This window comes from Solea solea, chromosome 7 (assembly GCF_958295425.1).
Source record: "Solea solea chromosome 7, fSolSol10.1, whole genome shotgun sequence".
Classification (NCBI taxonomy): domain Eukaryota; kingdom Metazoa; phylum Chordata; class Actinopteri; order Pleuronectiformes; family Soleidae; genus Solea; species Solea solea.
In genome coordinates this window covers 15,593,363-15,619,680 of record NC_081140.1, presented here as the reverse complement: position 1 = coordinate 15,619,680, position 26,318 = coordinate 15,593,363, and the positions used below count along the sequence as shown (strand labels likewise).

Sequence of the window (26,318 nt, the reverse complement as noted above, 5' to 3'; positions counted from 1 at the left end):
ACTGAAAAATAGATTCTTTTGATATGCTGACCTTCAATAATGAAAGAATAAAGAAGGGGTTCTTTGTATCTAATCCCAATTGACTTCTCATTGTTTACTATGTTATTTTACAAAATACAATTTTAGAATTGTATTCCATTAAAGAGTAAAGAGTAGTACCATAATTCTTCTTGTTGTTTCTGTTTGTCAACCCTGAAAACAAGAAAGACGACACGACAAAGAACTGTCAATATCACTGTACAAAAATCTTCATTTTTTTTTCTTCCTTAATGACATACAACAAAAGGACCCGTAAACAAAAAAAAGGGAAAGTCATCCGATACAAGCTAGAATGCAGTTCAAAAATATAGAAGACAAAATTAATAAAAGGCAGGTCTCTTATCGCTTGTAGTTAGAGGAAAACAGTTTGAATACAGCTTAATATGATGTACAAAATATCACACAGTGATAAATTGCTAATAAAAAAATAAAAACACAAAGAAATGAGAGTCCTGTACCTTGGCCTCTGACTGGTAACAGTTTTACTTTTTTTTTTTCATTTTTCAAAAGTTTTAATTATTTTGCTTTTGTACAAGTTATACATTGCCATTATCAATCACAAGCAAGTTCTATGCCTAGCAAGGAAGAATGGTTCACTTATAATACTACAGTATTCTTACATCTTAATAATCATAGTTGAAAAGAAAAGAATGCAAGAAAGAAAAACAAAGAAATGGTGGACATTTACTGCACATATTGGCATCTCTAGTTGTCATTCGCAGCCTCTTTTTTTTTTTTCTTGTGTCATACTGATTTGTCTTGATTCTAAGAGGGGACACAGTAGTTTAAACATCAGTTATCCTCACTATCAAAAAGAAAGAAAGAAAATAAACTGTGAGCCACAGCAGCTTTTACACATGTAGTATTTACTCCTGATTGTACTAGAAACACGTGTCAAACCTTTTCTCTGCACCCTGTGTCTAAGAAACAGCATCCACCGTTTGATGTAGTGCAACATGCCGCCAAACTGTTATTACATGTGATAACAGGACATCATGTCCAGGAGCTGTATATTATAATGTAGATGCAAAAAAAAAGGATATGCAGCGGAGTCCAACACCCTGTTTGGAGAAAACTATCACCTCCTGGCTACTTGTCTGGGTCATTTTACAAATGGCAAAACTGTACTGACTCAGCAAGACAGATTAGTTGCTGAATCACGTTACTCTTCTTTAACAAAAGTAGAGTTTTGTTTATATTTTTTTGTTTCTTTTCTCCCCCTTCCTTCTGTTTTTTTGGGGCTACATGTCTCTACAGAGTCCATCTTCCCATCCTTACCTCACTGGGTAACGAGCAACTGATGCACATCAAACAAGAAGAGGGAATCACAAACACACAACCGAAAGCCTGAATAAATACATGTCTATATGCCTACACACTGGCAGGAAAAAAAAAAAAAAAAAAAAAAGGGGAACCACAAGAACACCTTAAGAACTTAATTTCAGTCCATGTGGTCCTCACTGTGATATAATAATCCTCAGCTCTGTACACTCCTCAGACCTGAACCCACTGCTGTCAACATTAGCCACATCCCTCTGATGAGAGACATTAACACGAGTGTTGATTCTGAAACGTGACCACCGTTAGTGAAATGACGGAACCGCAACAACTTAGTGTAAAAGTGAATTGACTCGATGAACATCTGTCGTCCGATATGTAAAAAAAACACAATCTCTTTCTCCCACACACACACACACCACATGTCCCTGATTCTGACTCAAGACTGACAAGGTCTTTCATAGCACCATGATATAACTAGTGCGTATACAAACACACACTCACTCGCTCGCTCTCTTTTGTACAGTAAAAAGTGACAAAAGACACACTCAGTCATTAGTTGAGAGAATAAAAACGGACACGCCCCTGTCGCCTACAAACTGTGCTCCCATGATATCCATCTTTAAACCAGTTCACAGGGGTGTGACGCCACCTGTCTGCAAAGGAGAGCTCAAACTGGACATTTGTAGAAATGGACCTTGCTTGAGTAAATATGTACATTTACCTCATACAGTGGATTGTACAAGATAGCCTTTCTCTCTCACACACACTCGTAAAATTAGAGGCAGAATCATGGGGACACTTAAATATCCAGACACACAATGAGAATCGATGACTTGGCGATGAAGTTCAAATTAAAGCTATCCGTTTAAACACTGGTTAGTGATCATTTTTTGCGCCTCCTTAGATCACACATACCTAAGTTAAACATACTCCAACCCCCAAATGCAACATCTCTCTCTCTCATACACACGCACACACACACACACACTTCCCCTGGAGTCTTTGGAATGTAATACATTGTTGTCCAATGCAGAGGTTGGTCAGGTGTTTCTGTCTTACTGTTTAAATCATGCCTCCGTACAGTATGAGTATCATAGATAAACAAGTTTGCAGCGATTTAAAAAAAAAAAAAAAAAAAACTCGAATGCAACCAAGCATTTGTGTGTTGTGTGCACTGGGAGTGTTTCCACTGTGGTTTTCTGTTAAGTTTGTCAGCAGTTCACACACAAATGGTGCTTTGCAAAAACCACTGGCAGGCTGAGGGGTGGAAAAAAAGCTGAACAATACTGTAGTGTAGAAAAAGTGTTACTCCAGACATACGTTTTCTCTTTTTTGTTGTTGTTGAAAACAGCGCAGTTAAAGTTGAAAAAACATGTGTGATTAGTATTACAAGAAGTCAGTGAGGCATCAGAGAACAGTGAGGAATCGAGGGGAGGTGATGTCCTGTGGTGGTGACCCAGCCGGCAGGGCGCAGGACAGTGTGTGTGTGTGTGTGTGTGTGTAGGTAGGTGAAGTTTATCCACTCCTTTGGCCCAGTTGTGGTTATAGGACTCTAAAAGGGAGAAAAGGGAAGTAAACACAATTAGAACAGCAGACAGACCAGCAAATTCTAGTTTGTACATCTGTAAGTCAGCTAGTGTCCACTATGGTCCTCATGAGGTACATGTCATCATTCAACCATGTGAGCTAATGTTTGTCTGGACCTCTATTGGGATGCCCAGTCCAGGATTTGTTATCACTGTAGGTGTAAGGTAAGGTCAAATCTAACGTCCCCAAAGGCAGCTGTTATCTTAAATCACAATGAAGGATCAGGTACACTTGGACAAGCGCATATGGTCCTCAGGAGAAGTGGAATCGCTTGAGTTATCTTAAAGTCTGAAGATTTCATCTTCAGCCTCTTGAATATGAGGCGAAATGTCTTCATGAAAACTCAAGCAAGAACAATTACCAATTACCTTCACTCCTGAGGACATAATAACCTGGAAGACAAAGCCTTAAGGGTGAATTCATGTATCTGAGACCACACTGTCCTCGTCTTGCACCCCTCCACACAGACTCCACTCCTTCATCTTACCAGGATGACAACAGCGCTGTCACACAAATATCTTGGCAAGTGCATCTGCTCCAGCACTGGCAATGAACGGCTGAGAGGAGTGGAAGGCCACGTCATGAATAGCCTCATCGTGCTTCTTCCTGTGGGCTGTGATCTCCTGCACACATGTCCTGTTGTCCAGCATCCACAGACGCACCGAGCAGTCATGGCCTGCAGGGGACAGCGAGAAGGTGGAAACAAAGACAATGTACAGGTTAGCTAGACTTAAACGCTAGACCTGATATTTACATACGTCAGCGCTAAGCACAGGTGTGAACACATTCAAAGCATCCTGAATTCTTCCTCCAATCTGATAACATATACACATTTGCAACGGCCTCTTTAGTTGACACCCTCTGACCCATATTTTTTTTACACTGATCTAATTATTAAAATCGTATTTTATGTAACCGCAGCATGAGCAGGGCTTTACCGCACTCAGCTTTTCTTCACCCATCTCCTAATCGTCTCTTTCTGTCACTCATACAGCCATGACATCCAGAAGTATTTGAACATAGGGCGGGGGAAACCAGATCTGATCTCATGTGGTCACAGAAGACGCATCCAGGATGTATTTTGATCCCAGGTGTGAACAGTTGAACTTGGTACTTCTCACATGCCATCAGATCTCTGAGGATGGATGTGATTACCACGTCTGAACAGAGCCTCCATGAATGGCTTCTTCTGCAATGCATGTCCCTGCAACTTTAGCCAAGATTGAACAGAAGGTTTGAGTTTCCTTTACTTGAGTTTGTTGGTAAGAAAGGCGTTTTCTATCCTTTATTGAACAAATCCCTATGAAGGTTTTTTTTCCTAATCTCTTTTATATAAAACGGACTCTGTATAAAACAAGCTGTCTCTACAGGAATGATGATCTTGCAAGTAGTAAGATCATAATGTATAGTATTTATAGAATTTAATTATCCTTAAAGAAGCCCATATTCTGATGGATGTTCTACCAGTCTGTGGTTGCCAGTGTTCTCTCCTACGCCGTGGTGTGCTGGGGCGGGAGCACAACTAAGGCAGACTTCCACAGACTGGAAAAACTCATCAGGCGGGCCGGCTCGGTGGTAGGAATGAGGCTGGACCCTCTGGTGACAGTGGCAGAGAGAAAAACTGTGGACAAACTGCTGAGCATCCTGGACAATGCCAGCCACCCTCTGCACACTGTCATCAGCAGCCAGAGGAGCCACAGAAGCCTCAGCAACAGGCTGCTCCTCCCCAAGTACAGGACCAACAGGCTGGGGGACTCGTTTGTCCCCCGGGCCATCAAACTGTACAACTCCTCACTGGGAGGGAGGAGGGCAAACAAAAAAAAAACAGTACAACCACAACAATAACATAATAACATGTGCAATAAAACCATAGACATGTGCAATAAAACCATAGACATGTGCAATAAAACCATAGACATGTGCAATAAAACTGTAGGTGTGTGTGTGTACCTATGTGTGTATATGTATGTATATACATATATGTATATATGTGTGTATGTGTATATGTATGTATGTATGTATGTGTATACATGTAGATGTGTATGTATGTATGTATGTATATATATATATATATAGGTGTTGTGTGTATGTAGGTATACATACATATATATAGCATGGGTCACTTTCATTTTTATTTTCATTTTAATTTTTATTTTTATTTTTATTCTTATCTTATTTTATTCTACTCTCTATTTTTAACAGTGCTGTGTGTGGATGCTGGAGATGTTAATTTCCCCGAGGGAACCTCCCAAAGGGATTAATAAAGTCGTCTGTCTGTCTGTCTGTCTGTCTGTCTGTCTGTCTGAATAAGGGTAAGAGTGGTACTCACTGCCAGAGATGAGGTAAGTGCCTTTAGGGTCTGTAGTAAGACAAGTGACTGCATCCAGATGAGCCACCATTGAGTGGACAACTTTACCTGTATAAACACAGAACAAAACAAGCTCATTTAGATGCATTTACATCCCCTGAAATAACTAGTGGAAACTATCAGTTAACTGGAAGAAATATACCCGTCTTATTGTCTAGGTAGCGGATGGTGCGGTTTTCATGAGCAGTGATGGAGACAGACTCAGACGGATGACTGACCACTCTGTTGATCAGCTCACTGCCTGTGAAAGGAGACAAACGGCAACATTCTGATCTAGTATGCAGTATTGATTCATCTAAATATCAATTTAAATTGCATTCTTTATAATTTACGGTTACAAATTGGGGATTGTGTTCACATCATACCATCCTTGGTCTGTGTCTCTAGCGCAGTGATGCTCTGCTCTGTGTTAAGGTCATAGAGCAATGTCTCGCCGCCATCAAATGAAACCACCACCTGGTTGGGGTCAACAGCCACAAAGGCCACCGAGGTGGGTGTTCCACGCTCTGAGATAAGACAGAGGAACACAAAGTTGTAGAACACAGACACTAAACCAAATGTCAAAGGTGAGTCACAACACAAAGGCAACTACCTCTCTCCTTATTGAAGACAGACAGGCAGGGAGCCGAGTTCTGAGGGTCCCAGATGCGAATGGTGCCATCAGCCGAGCATGAAGCAAGACGGTGGTGAACTGCTGAGTAGGTCAGACCCCAGACACTGTCCTCATGGCCTGCTAGTACACTGCTCTCAATGCCGGGATCTGAATGCACAAACACTGGTATTAAAAAAAGAACATACGCTCCCTGGCCAAAAGATTAAGTCACATACATTATTTCACTTGCTGCCAAACTAACAACTCTGTGGGGCTGTTTTATAAGCTGTCTATAATCTACTTGCTTCAGTTGGTCAGCAATAAAAAGACATTTTAAATACCTAAATATACTAAATGACCAGGATTGTTGGTCATATTCCAAGATGACCATGTCTAAAACTGTGAAAGAATGGTTCAGGGAGCATGATTGGCACATGGATTGGCCACCAGAGTCCAGACCTTAAAGGTCCAGTGTGTAAAATGTAGGGGAAACTATCTTCATTTGGCAAACATTAAAGATAAAGATTAAAAACCACCATGTTTATAAATATCTTTTGAGTTTTGTTGCAAACTACATAGGTTCTCCAATACACTTGGAAGGTAAAGGTGATGTGAGTGATATTCAGCTTCACCATTAAATGTTGTGCAAGCAACACAATGGATTTGGACCTTCAAATAATGTCTCCAAGATCATGTTAATAGTGCATCAACTTAAAACAGGAAGAAGGTCAAGGGTTTTGTCAGAGGAGACAAAGAAAAGAAAGTGGGAGAGTGATAGAATAAGAGGCCAGACAAGTGTGAATATTGGTCTGGCTTTCACTCGCTGGTGTGATACCCAACCATGGGTGACCTGGCTCTGTTTCTGTTGGACTACTGAGCATAAATTGTTTGTATTGTTGGCTTGTCAACAAATACATGTCACTGTGAAATCCCATTTTACGACAGTTGTAAACGACAATGTTGTTTCCCCAACTGTAAATGAAAACAAAAGCCTACACTATGGATTCAATTAAATGTGACATTGTGTAAGCTCATCAGAGTTATGCCACAGTCAAACTAGATTTTTTTTGGCTTAATGGTGACATTATTATTACTTGACACTTAATTCTTAGTTGGGAATCACTGACCATAGTTATCATAAGGATCCACATTGAGATCTGGCATCTTCCAACACCTGACGGTTCCATCTAGACCTCCACTGAAGCAGGATTCCCCATCCTCACCCATGGTCAGTGACAAAACAGCTCCACTGGACAAAACAGACAGAATGGTTACAATGTGTTAGTGAAAGGTTTGTGAACGAGGTGTGAAGTTTCACTTGTCTTGGACCAAACTCACCTGTGTGCTCTGAACGTATAAATGGGCTCAACATCCAAAGCTGCGTTCCTGTGGATGGACAGTCTTTTAAATACACTCTTCACATTGATTTGATATTTGTGGGTTTTCTGCTCTGAATGTCTGAATGCATTATTCTCCATTTTCTTCACTTCAACTCGCTGTGGATTGTTGAGGGATCTTACTTTTTAGAGTGCATGGCCTTGTTGAGGTTCCACAGCTTCAGTGTCCCATCCTCCGAGGCTGTGAGCAGCACCGCTTGGCTGGGGTGAAAGGTCAAAGCGCGGATGGCATCAAAATGGCTGCGTAGTGTGAAGCGTGGGTTCCACGTCTTCTTAAACTCCTCTCTGTTATCCTGCATCTGAGACATTTAAAAACAGTGCACATCAACAGATTTTAAAAGGACGCACATGTAAGCTGAATTCAATACTGTGCATTGACCAAAACTAATATGCAATTACATCCATAGACAGATCGTTGTCATTGGCAACAGTGAGATCAGCCAGTTCACCAAGGTTCATGTCCCCTCCTCCAACAGCATCCATGATGAAGACGTCAGAGGAAAAGCCCAGGGCGCCACCTGCAGGTTAAGGGAGAAAGGCACAACATGTCATTGCCCTATAAATGCAGACAGTAAAATATAGCAATAAATCTCAATGGCAAAGGTCCATCCAGCTTGTTTCCTTACTCCCACACAATGTACCAGAAGGAACAGTATTTATAGGTTTGGGAGAAACTTTATAAAACTACTCCTACGCAGGCTTGGAAATTGAACAAAACTAAGGAAAACCAGCTTTAAAACGTCCGACTGTATAAGCTATTCTTATGCCTGCAGGACACAGGGGAGACTGAGGAAGAACACTTGGGAGGTGACAGTCTACGGTTTTCTATGGGGTTTGTTTGGTGGTGAAGTCTTACCTTCACAGGGTCGAGCTTGTCCTGATACGGAAGGGGGCGGGGCAGGTTTAGGGGGGAAGTCCGACATCATGCCTTGTAACTTGTTCCTGTGGTTCTCTGAACCCGGCAACAGGAGAGAGACACAAAACATCCAGTCATGCAGAGAGATGGAGGAAGAAACGCAGAGGCCAATAGATGGACAGATGGCACAGGCGAATGTAGACGGAGGCAAAATTCATTCTTCAACATGACAAACTAAAAAGGATTTTACAGCTTCGTCTTGTAAGAGGATGAAATCAATAAAATCACGGGGCTAAAGTGTAAATATGACTCAAAGAATGAAGTGTGGACATAAAACAAGCAAAGGCAGCATGCGTGGTAACCTGTGAAATGACCCCAGAACACAGAGAATACGTCTACAGACAGAGATGACAGCTATAAGGAGACACAGACTGACAGCTTGTGAAACAGGACAGAGAGACAGGTGGTTGGGAAAAGAAGCTGATTTTATTGACAGGAAGAGATGCCAAGACACAATGAGAAGTAGGAGATAAAAAGGTGAGCAAGGGGGGAGGGAAGGGGCAAAAAGGACAAATACACTGGTGGCAGTGATTCAGGCAGTGCTGGTGCTGATGATGTTGCTATGGCAACAGCATACCTAACTCCCGTCCGTCCCCCGAGATCCGTGCCTCCCCTGCCCCCTCCCCATCCTCCCCTGAGCCCAGGAAGTCGAATTCTCCGAGGGCATCTTCTGAGTCATCTTCGTCTTCCTCATCCTCTGGGTCCAGGTCTGTGGTCATGGGCTCCGTTCCCATCTGGCCAAGAGAACAGAGAACATTTGCAGAAGCCATATTAATAACTAAATTGGACATTCATTAATATTATTAAGTGTTATAAGTTAGTTATTGGGCCCATCGCCCTTTGTCAGCTGAGACAGCAGCCCCCGCGACCCTCCCGCTGAGGATAAAGCGGTAAAAAATGGATGCATGGATGGAGGTTTGATATTGGTGATTTTTAAGTTAAGATTGATTAAATAATAAAATGCTATTTACACTATGTGCAATAGAGCTGACCGAGTATTAACGCGTGATAATTGAGTGACACATTTGTTTATAGTGCGACACGGATGTGCTGCGCTGTGTAAACAACCGTGAACGGCGAGGTGAAATATTGACTTACATTTTTGAAGGAACAAATTACTGCATTAATTAATAAAGGTCGCAACAAATATATAAACAAAGAATGCCACAACAATCCAAGACTGCTGTTGAAGCAGGATAACTTTTACAGTCATTTAACCGCAGAGGGAGGCTCGGGGCACGCACAAGAAAACTTAATGAAATAAAATCTCTGCTGGTGGAAATATTGACCAAGTGGTCGATGAATGTATTAAGGCTCATCATTCTGTGCAATTTGTGTCACAGTCGGAGAACGAGTCATGTGGACTGGCATGAGCCCAGAATAATGAATTTCAATTACCTTTTAAAAGGAGGTTGAATCACGGGAAAAAGGAGCAAAATGCTCAATTAAGAGCTGAGCCGTTCGACAGTATATCTAATGTATCAAAGAAAACTCTTCTGCTGCAAACTCAAACATATCAAAGGGATTAACTTCATCCCAAACCGCTTCTTCTGCTGCTAAACTGGCACGTGCTGGAAAGGCGGCTCTGGAAGATAAATCTGCTGCGTTAAAGAACACGCAGGACTTGATGGAGAAAACTGTCATAAAATCAAAGATGTCGAAGGCAGAACTGGATGCAAAAAAAACAGCAGCAGTGTACAATAGAATTTAAGTACCATTAACCTCTGATGAAACGGAAACGTGGTGATGCTATAAATGCTCACTATGATGAAGCAAAATACACATTTGTTGAAACCTCAGTTTTGGAACGTATTCAAGTTGCTGCTGCACCTAAGAATCCACTTCAAACAACTGTTGGACATCATCAAATTAGTTTACATCAAGCTACCAGGCTACTAGATTCACAAATGGGAAATCCAGAAATCAGTCGTATCTCGCATGAATGACAACTATCAGGACAGCCTCTGCTTTCTAGAACAGTTCACGTGAGGTCAAGCCAGAAACTTGGTTCGTAGCTGTTTGCATATGGAGGCTGTTGTCCATACATACACATTGTAGACTTAGCAACTGTATTCTACACTACATGGATTTCACTGTTGAAAACTACACCAGACTGGACTTATTCATGAACTGTGGGGGTTTCTGAAGTTGATTTAATTAGATGCGAATAGTATTTGGATTTATTGATTGAAAAGTGGTATGATTTCTGACCTCGATTAATCAATTACAATATGTTGCAGCCATATTAATAATTCAATTGGACAAAATCAATATTATTGTTATGTGTTATAAGATGTGAGTGATTGCTGAGTTAGGACAGATAAATAATAAACGAAGAAAAGTCAAGACACTATATGCAATGGGGCTGACTGAGTATTAACATGTGTTAATTGAGTGATGTATTTGCTGATTGTGTGACAGATAATGCTGTGTACTTCTCTCCATCAGTCTATATTGACCAACCTGTGCCACTGGAGCACCCTTGGTAAATTGCAGTGGGAGTAATACACAAGTCCTTATATGGACATCCTGGGTTCAGGCTTTCAAAAAATGCATTTTTACGCGTTCTTACGTGTTGGTGAGTCAAAGTTATGATTTATTTTAACCCGAGAGTAGTGATATTTGTGCAGAAGTGACAAAATAGACCGTTTGTGTTTTGTTTTTGTTCATAAAAAATGAGCCAAGCGAAATGTGGCGTATTTCAAAATTTTGCAAATTCAATCAGATTTAAAACATTCGAGTACTTTTTGCTCAGGTGTGTATAAAAATAAAAAAATCACGTCGTCAGCTTGCCTATAGGTTGTGCTGAAAAAGAGGATGTAAGACACTCTATATTGCACATTCTTATCACCTCTGTATATACGTTTTTACATAGTAATGGAAAAAAGCAGCCGAAATGTTCTAAGGGTTAAGCAGGTTAGATGACAGAGAGGGCAACAGTGGTCCAACAGTGAACAACCTTCCTCTATACTGAAGGTCAACTGGAGTAATAAACAAAATGTATATAGGAAAATATGAATTATCTCTTAGTGTGTGATACATTTTTCAATCTCATTTTTCACCGATCTTACCTTTACACGTGACTTTTTGTTCTTGCGTGGTCCATCGATGCAGTCAGCTGCCATGCCTTGGAAGTCGTCTTCCTCGTCACTGTCATCTTCATCGTCATCCTCGCAGCCATGCAGGAAGGGGATCTTATCCAGCACCGAGCTGCCGAGACGCTCCTTAGAGCTTTCCTTGCCAGCATTCCTACAAATAGATACATACGTTTTAGAGTCTGCTCGCTGCATGTTGAATTGAGTTGATTAAGGACAACAGCTTCACAACACAATATAATTAAAAGTATATTACATTACAGATAACATTTTTTAAACAGGCTTTGCTTTTATCAAGTGTTAGGGTTAACAGATACACGACCTTAACAGATTTAATGGGCCCTCACTTTGTATTCATGTTATATGCATTTCTGATTCCCAGCAATGCATACCATGATATCATTCAAATATTTCAAAGATAGTCAAATTTTTCAAACAGCAATATCCTAGAGGTCAAATTCTCTCCTTTGTCTTTGACAGAACAATAATTGTATTGTAATATGTAAGTGTTACACATTTCTTCATAACTCTCCATAACAATAGACCATAATATTTCGTAAGCCACATCTTGGAATATATAATCAGGTCGGGGCACGATGAGTGAATTTTCCCCACTGATAACAATGCGAAGACGGCGTGTCTGCTTCCACAGTCTCACCTCTTGATTTGCTCCTCAATCTGTCTGACCAGCAACGACTCTCCACCTGTCTGAGGCTCCGGCTCGGTGCAGGTTTCACTGGCTGGGGGTCCGTTGGCTTCCGGACTGCTTCGCCCGAGCAGGGACCGCACACGCTTAGACCGCATGTCCAGGATAGTGTCTGAATAACCCACCTCCTCCAGATATCTACATTCACATTAAACAGCACATAAGAACATAAACCCATACTGACGAAATCCCTCAACTACACATTTAAAGCTAGTGATTAAGCACTGCTGAAAAGTGTTAGTATGGTACCGAGTTCAAAAGGAGCACATGATAAAAAAAAAAAAAGGTGGCTTACCTGCGTAGTAGCTGACGTCCTTCCTTCCAGGACATCTGATTGACTGGCTCTGAATCTGACTCAGCTGGCCCATTGGGAACTACAGAAAATAGATTGGTCACTAGTGATGTAACAGTGGGGCATGATCAGGAAAAGAGAAAGTAGAAACATTTCGGAGAGCGAGACACCATTAAAGTAGATGATATAGTGTTACCAAAATAACACAAAGTGAAATACACTCACTGGACACATATATAATTGCTCATTAATGCAAATATCTAATCACATGGTGGAACCTTCATGCATTTAGTGCACGTAGAAATGGTCAAAGGCAAACTGCTGAAGTTCAAACTGACCACCAGAATGAAAGGTGATTTAAGGGACTTTGTTAATGCCAAAAAGGCTGCTCTGAGCATTTCAGAAACTGCTGATCTACTGAGATTCCCCACACACAACCACCTCTAGGGTTAACAGAGAATAAAGAGAATATCCAGGGAGCAGCAGATATCTGGGCAAAAATGCCTTAGTGATGCCAGAGGTCAAAGGAGACTGGCCGGACTGTTTTGACATGAGATAAAAGGCAACAGTAACTCAAATGAGTGCAAATCTCAATGCACAACACATCAAAACTTGGAGCTCCTCTCAGCTAAGAACAGGAAACCGTTGGTCTGATGAGTCTTGATTCCTGCTGCTCCGTTTAAATAGTGGGGTCAGACTGTGGTGTGATAATGTCTTGGCACACTTTGGGCTGCTTAGTACCAACCTATTTAAATGCCACAGCCAACCTGATTATCATCCATAGCTTTGTGACATAACGCACCATGTCACAAAGTTCACGAGTTCACGATCGCATGAGCTCTCAATCCAGTAGAGCACATTTGAGGTGAGGTGGAATCATGGGAGATTTGCTTCATGGATGTTAAGTCAACTAATCTGCAGCAACGGCGTGAATATGAACTAAAATGTCTGAGGAAAGTTTGCAGCACCTCGTTGAATCTGTGCTATGAAAGATTAGGCAGTCGTGAGGGCAAAAGCAGGTCCAAACAAGGTGTACGTAACACCGTGGACACTGTGTGTATTTATAAGTGGCTTTGATTTAACTCACTTGGCTCAGCTTCTGTCTCTGTTTTTTTGTCACCAGGACTCTGGTCATTTCCTGTCTTCAACTTCTGGTGCTTAGCCCTGCAACCAAACAAAAGACCACATGAGGGCGGCATTACATGCAAATACAAAGACCGTCACTAAGCCTAACTAACAATAGCTAAGGATAGCTAGTTACTAAACAGATACAAGATGAAAGGAGACGGGAGGAAAAACAGGGAGTTTAATGACATTTTGTTGTACCTCTCTTGTTTGAGGGCATACTCCAGCATTTTGATCCGCCTCACCAGGTCCTGTTTCATATTTTCCTGCCCTTTCCTCTCACCCTGAAGGAACGCCACCTGAGCCTGAAACACACATACACAGAATGGTTAAGAACGGCCACAATGCCACAACTACACACATAACCATAGAAATATGGTGTATATACTGTATGCAGAAAATGTCAAACCCATTTAGACACTGCAATAACTCAAGTCAAGTTGATAGGAAAGCTCTTACTGGCTTAATCATAGGTAAAGGACAACATAGGTGATGTGAGATCAACAGAAATCACAAGGAGGAGACGTGTGAGAGAGGAGGTTTGATGTTTGATGTGACAAGCATAGCAACCATGACTTCTGAGAACCCAGAGGAGTAAGTAGAGGGTTGTAGAACAGGGCTCTTATTTTTAACTTCTCCTAACCAAGCCCTCACTGCGCATCTGCAGGAGAGCAAAAACAAGAGACAGACCGGCCAAATTCAAATACCCTCTTTTAAAGACACATCCTTCCTTTGTGTGCGTCCTCTCTCCTTTCACATCCGTTTCCTTCCTTGCTACGCTGATAAAATTCTTACCTTGAGGAAAGATATGTCGTTCATCGGCCATTTCTGCCATTTTAGAACAAATGAAGAGGTTTTGTGGAAAGAAAATACACAGTGACCACACTGTCAAGAGCATTCTTAGGTGGGTTTTGACTCAGAAGACTGTTAAACATTTCACATGGGTGTTTTTGAGCAACATAGGCAAGCAAATGTCATGTGGATCATTCTGCAGTGGAAAAAAACTGTCTTTACACTGATTCTTGTCTTGTGATTTGCAAGTAGATACAATTATTCCATATTTTCACTCTCCCCGTTTCTCCCTCTGTGCCAACGGGAGCTGGAGGATAAACTTCTTTTTACAGTCCATTTCGTCTGCGCACACCCGTGTGTCTGAGTCTACAAGTCTGCTCCCACATGCATATGCTGTTCTGTAAAACTAGAACAGTCTAAAAACACCATCTCAGGGGGCAGACACGCGGTCTACTTGAACGGATAGTCAATCACCCTGAAAAGAGCACACGCAGACACACAGTCGTATATACTCAGGTAGGAAGGCTGGGGTAACACGGGATAATCTGCTGATTAATGCCATGTCAATTTTGGAGATGACTTTCTTTTTTTGTCTATATTTGTACGTCAACACTGCAGACGCGATCGAAGAGGTTGTAAAACACATCATGTGGTACTGACCAAACCAACCGGACAAAATACCTCATTAAACTGTGTCCATGTGTGGAGTGGTGACTGTATATGTTGAAAAGACATGGGTTAGGCACAAGGTTAGCTGCTACAGCGGCTAGTTAATGGAAGATCCCCAGCTACACACAAATAGTAATTGTGCGCTCTGTTGTGTTTACATTTGCATGTTTTACAGTAGTGCTTGTTCCAGTCTGACACAACCAGACACAAATTTGCCAAAATACAAGCCAAGCAGAGCTCCACTGTAGTGTGAGCCAAGTAGAGTTACAGTGTGGGAGGTTCAAATATCAGGAAATGGCACTAGGGATAAAGTATGGGTTGGGTTGTATAAAATGATTATTGTTATTGTTGTTATTTATTGGTTATCACAAAAGGCTAAATAAAGTAGGTCACATGAGGCCACTTTTGGTTTTGATCTTGAATAGGAGGTGTGTGTGGGGTTGCTGTATTTCTTCTTCTTCTAATAGTTGTTGGCAGGCTGTGCACTAAGTGGTGTAATGCTGCTGCCCTCCGTGGTTCGAAGTTCTTAATCTGCAGTTCCATTTGAAGTTCTTCTTTATCACAGTTTTTCTCTTAGCATTCATTCAAAGCTCTCATCCCGTCAGTCTCATCCTTCTTCATCATAGGTTAGAGCTCCTTATCACAGCTCAAAATTTGTCAACGCAGCTTAAGGTTCTCTATCCGACTCCTCAGTCTCTTTATTACAGTCCGAAGTTCTCCTTCATTCTCATTCTTTAATCCTTTCTTAATCCTTCTGGATTCTTCCTGTCTCTCAAAGCTCCTCTCATTTCCTCAGTGCCATCCCGCCAATCCTTCCCTCCTCAGTGGCTCTTCTTCTAATAATTTCCGGCAAGCTGTACACCCAGAGATGTAATGCTGCCCTCCACAGTTCAAAGCTCTTTATCACAGTTCAAAGTTCTCCTTTATTCTTATCCTCATCCCTGTTCCTTATCCTGCTGGATTCTCAATCCCTTGTAAACACAAGTGTCCTGTTTTTGCTCACTGCAATCACTTTAATCTACGATTTGTTAGCTCGTCACAGAAATCAGTCCCTGATATGAGGTGGGGTTTTTTTTGTTTCCTGAAGTACTACACTTCAGCATGTACATTACGGCTGAACAATTATCGAAATCACAAGACAGCTTACTGCAACTTTCAAATCGCAGTAGACGTAATATTGTATGTCAATATATAATTTTAGATGAATTATTATTACAAATCTTATTCTACAGACTGAAGAGAACACATTCGTTTCTCACAGAGCTGCACAAATATCACACATTAATCCTTTTAAAGTTTTTTTTTGAATGAAAATGAGAATAATGATGAAACAATGATGATTCCCTCTGCAATCGCAATCGCAGTTCCTGTCAAAATAATCGCAATTAGATATTTATTCAAAATCGTTTAGCCCTAATGTACATCAACAATGGATGGATTAAATGATTAAAAAGTGAACACTAATGCAGTCGCTTAGCTCAAAAGACACTAATAAACATCCAGAACTAACTGATTTGAATCAGCAAAGAGGCTCATCATTTCAACTTCGGAGTGGAATGTGTCTCTGTCACCCTTAAGGAGGCAGGGTGCACGTTTCGACAGCTCCTCGCACAGAGACGAGTTACAACCTGCTCACAAACGCATCACACCCTGAGCGCCAGACAGCGTCACGTTGTGTTCCTAGGAGGACAGGTTCCCACCAGTGCCCAAAATACACTTCTTTTTGGACAAGACAGAGACAAAGCTTTGTGTGCACAAATACGTAAAGCCAAGCTGCAAAGAACTGTTATTTCCTGATACACAGAGGCAGCCAAAGACAGATAAGTGAGTCAAGGGTTCTTTTGTAAATGCGATTCTTTATCTATAGCATCCACATCATTCTTTTGCTTGCTCCTCTTTTTAGTAAGTAATAGTAATATACATACATGGTTTAGGAGAGAAATATAATTGCAAAGTGTGGATTGATTTATCATAGCACAAACTGGCTGCCTTAGAAACAAAGACAACTGCACGTTCCTATTACCTCGTAGGTAAAAACGCTTTATCTGACAGAGGCAAGTCATTGAAGAGTTTTAGATTTCCCTGTCCTTGATATTCTGCCATTTGCCTGGTTCAGACTGGAACACGTTCCTTTTTACTGTGTTTGAACTGGGCCAACAGAAGTGGGACAAGGCTCACTTACCAGATATTTAAGATGTTCTTGTCAAAAGACAAAAAGACGAGACAAAAAAAGAACCTGACAATATCTTTTGAGAGGGTAATACTTTGAAATAAAAATACATCTATCCAGCCATACAACCAACCAATGTCATCAAGTAAACCCACAACAAAGTGTGGTTAATTCCTTTCTCTTAAAGTGGGTAAACTAACAAAGCCTAAAGTACAACAAAACCTTGCCGTGAGCAAACCTGTCATACCAGCTGACCTCCCTCTTTCCTGTGGGTGGGTTTTCCTTCATGTGGCCACTGACCTTTCCATAGTATGTTGTAGCACTGAGAGCTGGAATATTTAGCCTGTTCTGTCAGGGGCTCTGTGATAGCTGCAGAACAAGGTCAAGGGCAGCTTTCCTCCTCCACTGGTCACCCTCCAGCTCCTCATCCCTTCATCCCCATGAGAGAATCCATGTGCCAACAAGTAGAGCAATGAACATTTCTGGGACAGTGAGCTTTGACGGAGTGTTAGACAGCAAGTATGGGTCTAGTATTTAGCTTGAGAGTCACATCCTCAAAAGTTTTTGGAAGTGAAATAAGATATAATGGAATTAAAAGTTCCAAAAAACACCCCACTTTATAAAACGACAAAAAAGAAAGGTAAAGTGATATATTTGTGTGAATAGATAACAGGAGTGCAGCAAGTCTGTGTTGGTGGGAGGCAAACTCAAGTGATAATTATGTACATTATGTATGTATGGATATCATGTGTGCAACATGGCTGAGAACACAGACATTTTAATTAGAGACGCGTACCCAGGGGACACCTGGGCCGCTCTCAACAGCTGAAAACGCAAAGAGGAATATAAGGAGGTCTGCTCTTTTTCTTATAGAATAAGAGTGTGAACAACACAGTCTGATCATCCATTGAGAGCTTTATAAAATATTTACCATGAGCTTGTTCAGAAACTGTGCCGCAGCAATGTAATTTGACGGAGAAAAAAAAAGCTTCTCAAGTGGCGAGACAAGACCACTGCCACCTGTCTACTGTGCAGCAGTCCCATGTTCATGCCCGGATGTCCCTCCTGGCCCAGAGCTTGAAGGGACTTAATTATTGGCCTGTCACTGGAGAAGACACAGCAACACAGGTGGCCCATTCACATCAAAAACCAGACTCACAGATGGCACATGTGTCACAGAGACACTTCATGCCACAGACAAAGACTTTCACACTGCCACACAAACAGTCATAACTTCAGTAATGGTTTTGCTGTTGCTGACTGATTTTAATTTCAGCTCCATTACTTATTATATGAACACTGAAAGTGCAAAAATGCCATACAAAGGCTTTAATATAGTAGAATGTCCAGTGTGTCGCTTACTGTATAAGAAATGACTCAAAAGGTCTGCTCACTTGCATGGGGATAGTCTTCCAAGCACACCGACAACAAAAGCCACAGGCTTGTAGCCAGTGAGTGTTGTAGATGCAAGCTAGGTCAATTTTTCAGCCTGGCACTCCAGTGATCCACTCTTCAGCACAGGATGCCGCGCTAATTGTACCCGAGAAACCAGAGCATGTGCAGAAATTGTGCACACATACACAAAGTGCCGTAACAAGTACTAATGGCATGTCGGACATGGCAGTGCCCTGCTTTGGACTTTCATTTCCCATTTCCCTGCATGCGCCTGTAAAAGCAGAGCGCACGGCCTGTTTGTTATTGTTCATCCATATTTTATCAACCTCCTATTTATAACTACGAAGCCTTGAGTTGGGGCAAAGTGAGAAGCATAGTGACAGAGAAGAGGTGATGATGCGTCTATTTCTGTGGTTCTGTCAAGCCACATGAACCCCACAAAATATTCAAACCTAATTAAAAGCAAATTGAAGTTACAAGTGGAGGACCACATGTGCTGTGCAAATGTCTAAGGCCACCATTAAATTTGTTTTTTTTAGCAATGCTATAATAACCACACAGTGGGGCTGCAACTAACTATTTCTTTCACAATTGATTAGTCTTGTTCATTATTTTCTCAATTACTCGGTTAGTTGTTTGGTCCATAAAAAGTCAGAAAATGGTGAAAAATGTTGATCGGTGTTATCCAAACATCGAAGTGGTGATGAAATTGAAAAAGGTCTATTATACACCAGGTTTATTCAAGATGTGCTTGAGCATAACATACACATTGGGGGTGGGTCAAAATATTGATTTGGTGATATATCGTCGCCCTTCCTCGTGCAATATGATAATTAATACGCCAGGGCAAATAACGATATTTGACTTAACAAATTGAGGCGCTCTAAAGTAAACAGTAGCTGCCAGTTTCTCCTCCCGGCGGGGCTGTTGAAACAAATGAGAGAAACTTGGTTGGAAGTTACCTGGCTAAAGAAGAGGGTGTTTACAGCAGGATAATAGCGCAGAAAGCTATGTTAAGAGATGCCCCATCCACGTTAGACTTTATGCACTTTTAACTTTTCACTGACGTTCTGTTTTCTGTCAGTTAGACAGATATCGTGATGGATCTCGTTATGATTGTCTTGCAATATATTGATTATCACAGAATTGTGATACTGTATGTTTATGTGTTTTCCTAACATTTCGTAATCCTCGAACAATTTGATGAGTAAGCAAGAACTTGTCCAGCAATGCTCTGCCTCACAGTTACCCACATGCAAGTAGGGCAGTTGCTTAGTACAACCTCTGTCTGCTGCTGTTGGCCTCTGCATTACTGGAGCTATTAGAGGACTCATACCTCGCTCACAGGCATTTCTATGCCACTGAGTCACACATCCACATAGACCGTTTTATTTCACTATTTCCCGTACTGCCAAGGAAGGCCTTAATGAACACGGACGCAATTCTCTAAAACAAAGGTATAACTGCAGATAAGATGACTCACAATATTCTCAGCCACAAATGTGTGAATGGCACTGAACCACAGCACTGATTCATCCATCTGAGTGACAGCTCAAAATGTTAATTTGCTTCCAGTGCCAGCACATACAGCCACATACTTTTACAGAGAACTATCTGTTAAGATTACACCTCAGCGGTCTTCATCTGAAGGATAAGATGATGTGTGCATGGAGGAAGCAGAGGCCTATGTCCAAAGGTCACCCTGAGCACTTTCTCTTACTAGGCCAAAAACTTCAAACTAGTCCTCATTTCATTGTGGATTTTCCTTGAGAGATCCCATGTCCATATCTCACCTTTCATTTTCAAATGCAGTAACTACAACAGGATACACACATTAGATATACACATGCGTGACATTGTCATGTCTTTAAACCACAGCAGCTCAGCTACGTAACAGCTGATATTTGCCTTTGGGTTATAAAAACTTGGTTGGCTGGTTGGTGGTGATGTTGCATCATTGCCTTCGTCTAGATTTAATCATCCATTACTTTCCTCATTGGAACTTACTAACCATGTTTCCATTTACGTCCCTAAATAAATGACAAAAACAAAGACTTTTTGAGAGGAGTCTGGTCCAAGTACAAGTTTGATGTTTTACCTACATAAACATCAATAAGACACCGCGAGGTAACCACACCCATGGAGCTAAAGGTGTGCAAAGGAAAGAGAAGGAGGCAGTAATATAACTGCCATAAACACATTGATGAACACCTCCACACATAGACAGCATGAAAGTTTCCTGAAACGGTTATCCTGACTGAAATAATTGAGATTGGTGATGTAATTGCAAGTCTTGTGAACTTATGCTTGTGTATGCAAGTAGTACCCCTCTATTTAGTTCACATTTGAAGCTTTCAGGAAAAGCACACAAATATGGACATTTGTGGCACTTCAAAAATAAATCACTAGAAATGTATGTTGGGGAGGCATTATATTCAAGCCATTTTTTAAGCGATTTTACAATTGTCCCCTTGCACGATAGTCCTATAAATGGAAATTCACCACTTTCAACTTTTTTTTAACCGTAATGTGCAATAATAAAATCAATTGTCCTGTCCGTACAAGTGTAGCATGTAGCTGATTACATGGACATTTGAAGGCCAAAAGACATGAGTCAATGCTTTCTGGTGTTTGGTTTACTATGTTCAAAGTCTTCTGTTGGCTGTTTGTGTTTTGGTGAGCATTCGCTAGAGGTAAATACAAAACGGTCCCAACATTTGTATTTACCGTCTGGTAATAACTAACACTACCGATTATGGTGCAACATTAGCCCGTTAGCATAATGTCACCCTTTAAATGACTGCTACTGTCATAAAGCAATACTAAAGAAGCTCCTGCAATATCCGTCCCGGCCTTTGTCCCGGATTAATGGTACAGATGTAGACTAAATGTTAGATTTTACCCTGAGTTCGTCTCTCTCCGCCTCCCAGCGGTATTTCTCGGCCTGGAACCGTCCCCACTCGTACTGGATGAAGTGCAGGATCCCAGGAAGCGTCATAGCGGAGTCCCCGTCCTGCAGCTCCCGACCCTGCGACGATCCTGCTGCTGCTGCTGCCGCCGCTGCCATCGCCCCGGTCGCCGCAGCTGATGTCGCCTGGCCCGGTGCTGCTTTGGGCCCGTTTGGGTTGCGCCCCGCTCCGCTGCTACTGCCGCCGCCTCCGGAGTTCGGGTTTGGTCCTCCGCCGGATCTGTCCGCCTCCATTTTAACCGTTTAAACTTTCGCCAGGATAGGAGAGGTGGAAATGGGCAGTGTATGAACAATAATAACAAAAACTGCCCCGTACCCTCAGTACTACCCAGCAGCACTTTACCGTAGGCTCCCCTCCTTTCTTCCTTTTCTCACACGCACGGAGCAAAATTACTATTCAGTTGATAAAATACTACACTTCCGCTCTCAAACCTTCACAATAAAACACGAGCGCGACCTCCATATTTGTAGCAGCGTGGCCTTTTAGTCACAAATGCACTATGTGTAATATACATTCTTACGTTGACAAGTATGCTAAATTAGCATCAACTTAACAGATATTAGATCTCAATCGCTCTGAACAAGTGTTTAAAAAATAGGTTGCGACTCTTATTTTGTACGTATACCGGATTTCTTTTTGTCTTCTCCTGTTTGTCGTTGGAAATGTCCGGCTAAGGTGACAAATAAAGTTCCGTGTTTTCTGTAATACACAACGCTTATGTCGCTTGGCGAGCCAGTTTCCTGCCAAATTGTGAGAAGGCTATGTTGAAGACGATGAAGCTGAAGAAAGTTATCCACAACATTGTTTCCGTTTTTTTTGTGTCAGAACAAAGGTCGACTCCGACCAACATAATTACCACATTTATTGCTGTTTGCAATGGTACTGAACACGTTTGTGGGAGAACATATATTACTTCATTGAATGATGGGGAAAAAGAGGCAGATTATGACCTCTTTTTGTCCAAATTTGACCATTTCAGCACTGGGTGTTAAAGAAGACCACAGCACAGACTCGTTCTCAATATACTGAAAAATATATTTGTATACTTAAAATTTGCAAAACCTGACTGAAACCAGACACATCCTGTAATTAGGAACTGTTTTTCAAGAAATGGAAAGAGATATTTGAAAAACACAGTTAATACGTTTTTGTTTGTTTTTTTAAAATACACTATATACCCAATATCTTTTGTTTTAATTAACTGGTGTCTTTTTTTGGGAGAGAAATAACTTCTGTAAGATTTAAAGAAATAACGATTATTTTGAAAAAGGAAGTGGATCTTTTATTCTGAAGGATTAGAACCGGAAGTATTTCTATAGTCTCTGCTGCAGCCAGGGAAGTCAAACCCTGCACAGTCGTGTTACATGAATGAGCACCGAGTTATGTTACCCAGTAATAACATATTTTAATGCGCTTAGATGTTGGGGTTAGTTGTGGAAAATGCTGGAGCGTCACCTTCGACCACAACTATATCTATAACATCAAACAACAATGCAGATTAGCGTCAGAGTTTGTTGCTACCGTTTCAGCCAGGTTTGCTCCTGACTGAGGTGGACCATCATGGACAACAAACACACCACCGATGAATGAACCTAACGCCGCTCACGCTTTTAATAGCATGGCAAAGGCACGGAAGTCCTGCAAATGATTTTTTTTTTTAAAGAATGAAATCAGAGAAGCCTAAATCGAGGTGAGTGGGTGTCATGGGTTTTACCAGCCTGTCTTTATTGAATGGTAATGCTGCTAGCCATGTTTTATAAGAAAGTGTTGCATGGTGTTGGCTGCTCTGTGCCACTTTTACACCTAACCTAATGTTGAAAAGCATGAAGAAAGTTAATCATGAAATGAATTCATTCAGTCAAAGCATTGTCTTTTTTTTTTTTTCACAGGTTGTAATCGACTCTCATTGCTCTGCTACTACACTAATGGGGACCTAAGACCAATCGCTGGATTTCTTTATTGAAGCTGGACAGTGAATATAAGCTGCCATGCGAATCACTTTCTGCCAGGGCCTTTTATCTGGCGCCATCGTCCTCAACCTCCTCATTCTCTATTACGTGTCCCGGGCCCAGCAGCAAATGATGGAGAAGAGGAAGGAACTTGGTAGGGGTACAAGGAGGGCTGTGCTACCTGCCTCTGGTGTCATGGGAGGCCTCGGGCTACTTGCAGGAGCTGGGGCTGAACCTGGGGGGGTGGGAGTGGACGGACCCAACCGTGGCCCACGTGTGACCGTTCTTCTCAGGGAGTTTGAAAATTTTGAAAATTACGTTGGAGACGTGGCTAATTCCTTCCTTCGTCAGAGACCGGAGATTCCCTTCCTTGCTGTGGCTGACACATCTCCGTACCCTCCTCTGGTGCTTTCAGAGGGGGCTCGACTTCTTGTACTTTCCCCCAGCCCAGACCAGCCTCCACAGGCCCACAGGCCGGAGTTCCACATCCAGACAGAGTTTGTTCTGCTGGTGCCCGATGGGGTGGAACTCGAGCAACCTCGGGCTATTGAGAGGCTGATCAGGGAGCTGGAAGGGGAGGGTGGAGGGCCTGTGAGGCTGGTAGCTGCACCAGTCCTGACTCGGTCAGCTGTGCAGTGTCTCCACCTGAGGGTGAACCTCAGAGAGTGGACAGCTACCTACTCGCCAGCTGCGTCAGGGAGCAGTGGGAGTGTGTGTACAGCTTTACAAGGAGATGCAGTTGTCCTAATTCGCGCTGAGGATCTCTTTAACCTCTCTGTCCCTTTGGCCCGGCCCCTCTTTTCATCACTCTTTATTCAGACTGCCTTGAGAGGCTGGAAGGTCAAGCTGCTGGAGAGCCCGTGTTTTTCTGCAAACCACCGTCCCCTTTTCAGCTCCGCTCACAACCAGTGGAAGGCTGACACTCGACTCAAGGAGGCCACTGGGAAGCTCATGAGGAGCTTTGGCCTGAAACGTCTCCTGCTGTCTGATGGAAAGGAACAGTGGTATGGCTGCAGCAAAGAGACGCCTCGTTGCTTTGGCACCGTGCAGGATGACACTCCAGAATACCTTTACCTGGATCGCTGGACACCTCCCTGCTGCCTGCGAGCACTCAGGGAAACCACCAAGTACGTCATCAATATCCTTGAGAGCTCAGGTGTGCGCTACTGGCTCGAGGGTGGGACTCTGCTTGGTGCTGTCCGCCATCAAGACATCATCCCTTGGGATTATGATGTAGATCTGGGCATCTATCTGGAGGATATACCCAACTGCGATCACCTGAAGAACGTGGACTCAGGCTCTCTCGTGGATGCTAACGGCTACGTCTGGGAGCGTGCTGTGGAAGGAGACTTCTACAGAGTGCAATACAGTGAGGCTAACCACCTACATGTTGACCTGTGGCCGTTCTATCCACGTAATGGTGTCATGACAAAGGACACATGGACAGAGCACAAACAAGATGTGGAGTTCCCTGAGCACTTCCTGCAGCCACTGGTACCGATGACCTTTGCTGGCATCACTGCCTACGGTCCCAACAACCCCCGAGCTTTCTTAGAGCTCAAGTTTGGAGAGGGGGTGATTGAGAATCCCCAGTACCCCAACCCTTTAAAAAAGAGGCTGGACAGAAGCAAATTATGAGATTCACTAGTCTCTGCACATTGTTGTGTTAACACAAGAAACTCACCTGGAAGGAAGAAACCTGTAAAACTGGAACATTTCTGGATCACCAGAAATCACAACTGGTCAGTTGTATGAAATTGTGACATTACACAGACTTTACATGAGTGCAACAACATCAGACATACCTCAGACAGAGACTATGTGGCATACCAAATCTGTGTATGGCATACTTTAATTTATAAATATGACTGCTACAGCTGCAACTAACGATTATTTTCATATTTGATTAATCTCTTGTTTTTTTTTTGTTTTGTATTTTTTTCAATTCATTGATTGAATTGTTTGCGTTTCCCAAACTTTAAAATGATGATGTTCCCAAATGTCTTGTTTTGGCCATAATCCAAAGTGAATTCAGTTTTAATGATTTCTTTGTTATGTGGAGCAAAGAAACATTTTCCCATACGAAAAAAATTGTCTAAAAACCCCCCACTAAAACCGATCGATTATCAAAAACAGTTGATCATTCATTTATGAATGAATTAATAATCAATAATTGCTGCAGATGACGACTCTAAAGACAATACTATTAATAGACATGGTCTTAAGCAGGATTTAAAGTATGTATTTAAGGTATATTGTACACCATTGTCTGTGAATGTAAACTGTTACAATTATTGACTGTGCTGCATTGTTTTGCACTGTTTTTGTTTGTTTTTTTTCATTTTCAGCTTTGTACTGTCATTGAATGACTGGTGCATATGTAGATGCTGTTTGGTACCTGACATCTATAATGCAATGAGTAACTTACAGTGTGGTGAAATTAGACCTGTCAGTGAGGTGAGGATGACATGTTGCTCCAGCAGGCTTTAATATTTAACTGAATTTGTGAAATAATAATTAACCTCACGCGTTACTACTGAGCATTTATTATGGATCGACTGAGCTGCAAATTCATTTCAGTAAATTATTGGAAGAGACATAAAGACACACCAGCACCACATGACTCATATAGTGTTGTTACCTGTGCAAGATCATTTCATCGTAAAATGAAATCATTGTAACGGTTTCATGTCTTTGTTTTGTTCAACAACTGTACATTTGTTGCCAAAACTGAAGTAACTAGGTGCTGTAACGGTTCTTGGACACTAGGTGGTGCCGCACACCATTGTATCGGCCTCAGTTTTCATCACAGCCCGAGTCACAGCTATGTTGTAAACGACGTTTCTTGGCCCACTCAAGAAAACTGCGTTTGCAATGTTGACAGTGTTTTACATTGTTCTTTCCAACAGCGCTGTGTCCAGTGCAGCTGCTGTATTTTCAGAGGCAACAACATAAAAGGACCTCAGCATGTTTTAA

At 41.9% G+C, this 26,318-nt stretch overlaps 2 protein-coding genes across 2 annotated transcripts; one reads left to right on the top strand and one right to left on the bottom strand.

Moving 5' to 3' along the window:
• Positions 1 to 232: 232 nt before the first annotated feature.
• Positions 233 to 21,780, bottom strand: strn4 (striatin, calmodulin binding protein 4). Its single transcript, XM_058633750.1, has 18 exons — positions 21,327 to 21,780; positions 13,600 to 13,703; positions 13,361 to 13,437; positions 12,277 to 12,355; positions 11,934 to 12,119; positions 11,252 to 11,429; positions 8,758 to 8,914; positions 8,121 to 8,216; positions 7,664 to 7,782; positions 7,388 to 7,563; positions 7,206 to 7,253; positions 6,995 to 7,116; positions 5,868 to 6,035; positions 5,641 to 5,781; positions 5,418 to 5,516; positions 5,237 to 5,323; positions 3,395 to 3,583; positions 233 to 2,872 (listed from the first exon to the last, which is right to left on the bottom strand). Exons 1-17 carry the CDS (start codon positions 21,624 to 21,626, stop codon positions 3,414 to 3,416), a joined length of 2,307 nt encoding a protein of 768 aa, XP_058489733.1. The 5' UTR covers positions 21,627 to 21,780; the 3' UTR covers positions 233 to 2,872; positions 3,395 to 3,413.
• Positions 21,781 to 21,863: 83 nt separating this feature from the next.
• Positions 21,864 to 25,821, top strand: fkrp (fukutin related protein). The gene is made up of 2 exons (XM_058633755.1): positions 21,864 to 23,083; positions 23,283 to 25,821. Exon 2 carries the CDS (start codon positions 23,382 to 23,384, stop codon positions 24,978 to 24,980), a length of 1,599 nt encoding a protein of 532 aa, XP_058489738.1. The 5' UTR covers positions 21,864 to 23,083; positions 23,283 to 23,381; the 3' UTR covers positions 24,981 to 25,821.
• Positions 25,822 to 26,318: the final 497 nt, after the last annotated feature.

What these genes read in the sequence shown, in the direction of transcription:
- fkrp (XM_058633755.1), top strand. Translation starts at nt 23,382, where the DNA reads ATGCGAATCACTTTCTGCCAGGGCCTTTTATCTGGCGCCATCGTCCTC.
- strn4 (XM_058633750.1), bottom strand. Translation starts at nt 21,626, where the DNA reads ATGGAGGCGGACAGATCCGGCGGAGGACCAAACCCGAACTCCGGAGGC. An exon ending in AAGGCCATGCACTCTAAAAA is followed by an intron (nt 7,254 to 7,387) that starts GTAAGATCCCTC and finishes GTCCATCCACAG; the next exon opens with GAACGCAGCTTTGGATGTTG. An exon ending in CACTTACCTCATCTCTGGCA is followed by an intron (nt 3,584 to 5,236) that starts GTGAGTACCACT and finishes TGTCCCCTGCAG; the next exon opens with GCCATGACTGCTCGGTGCGT.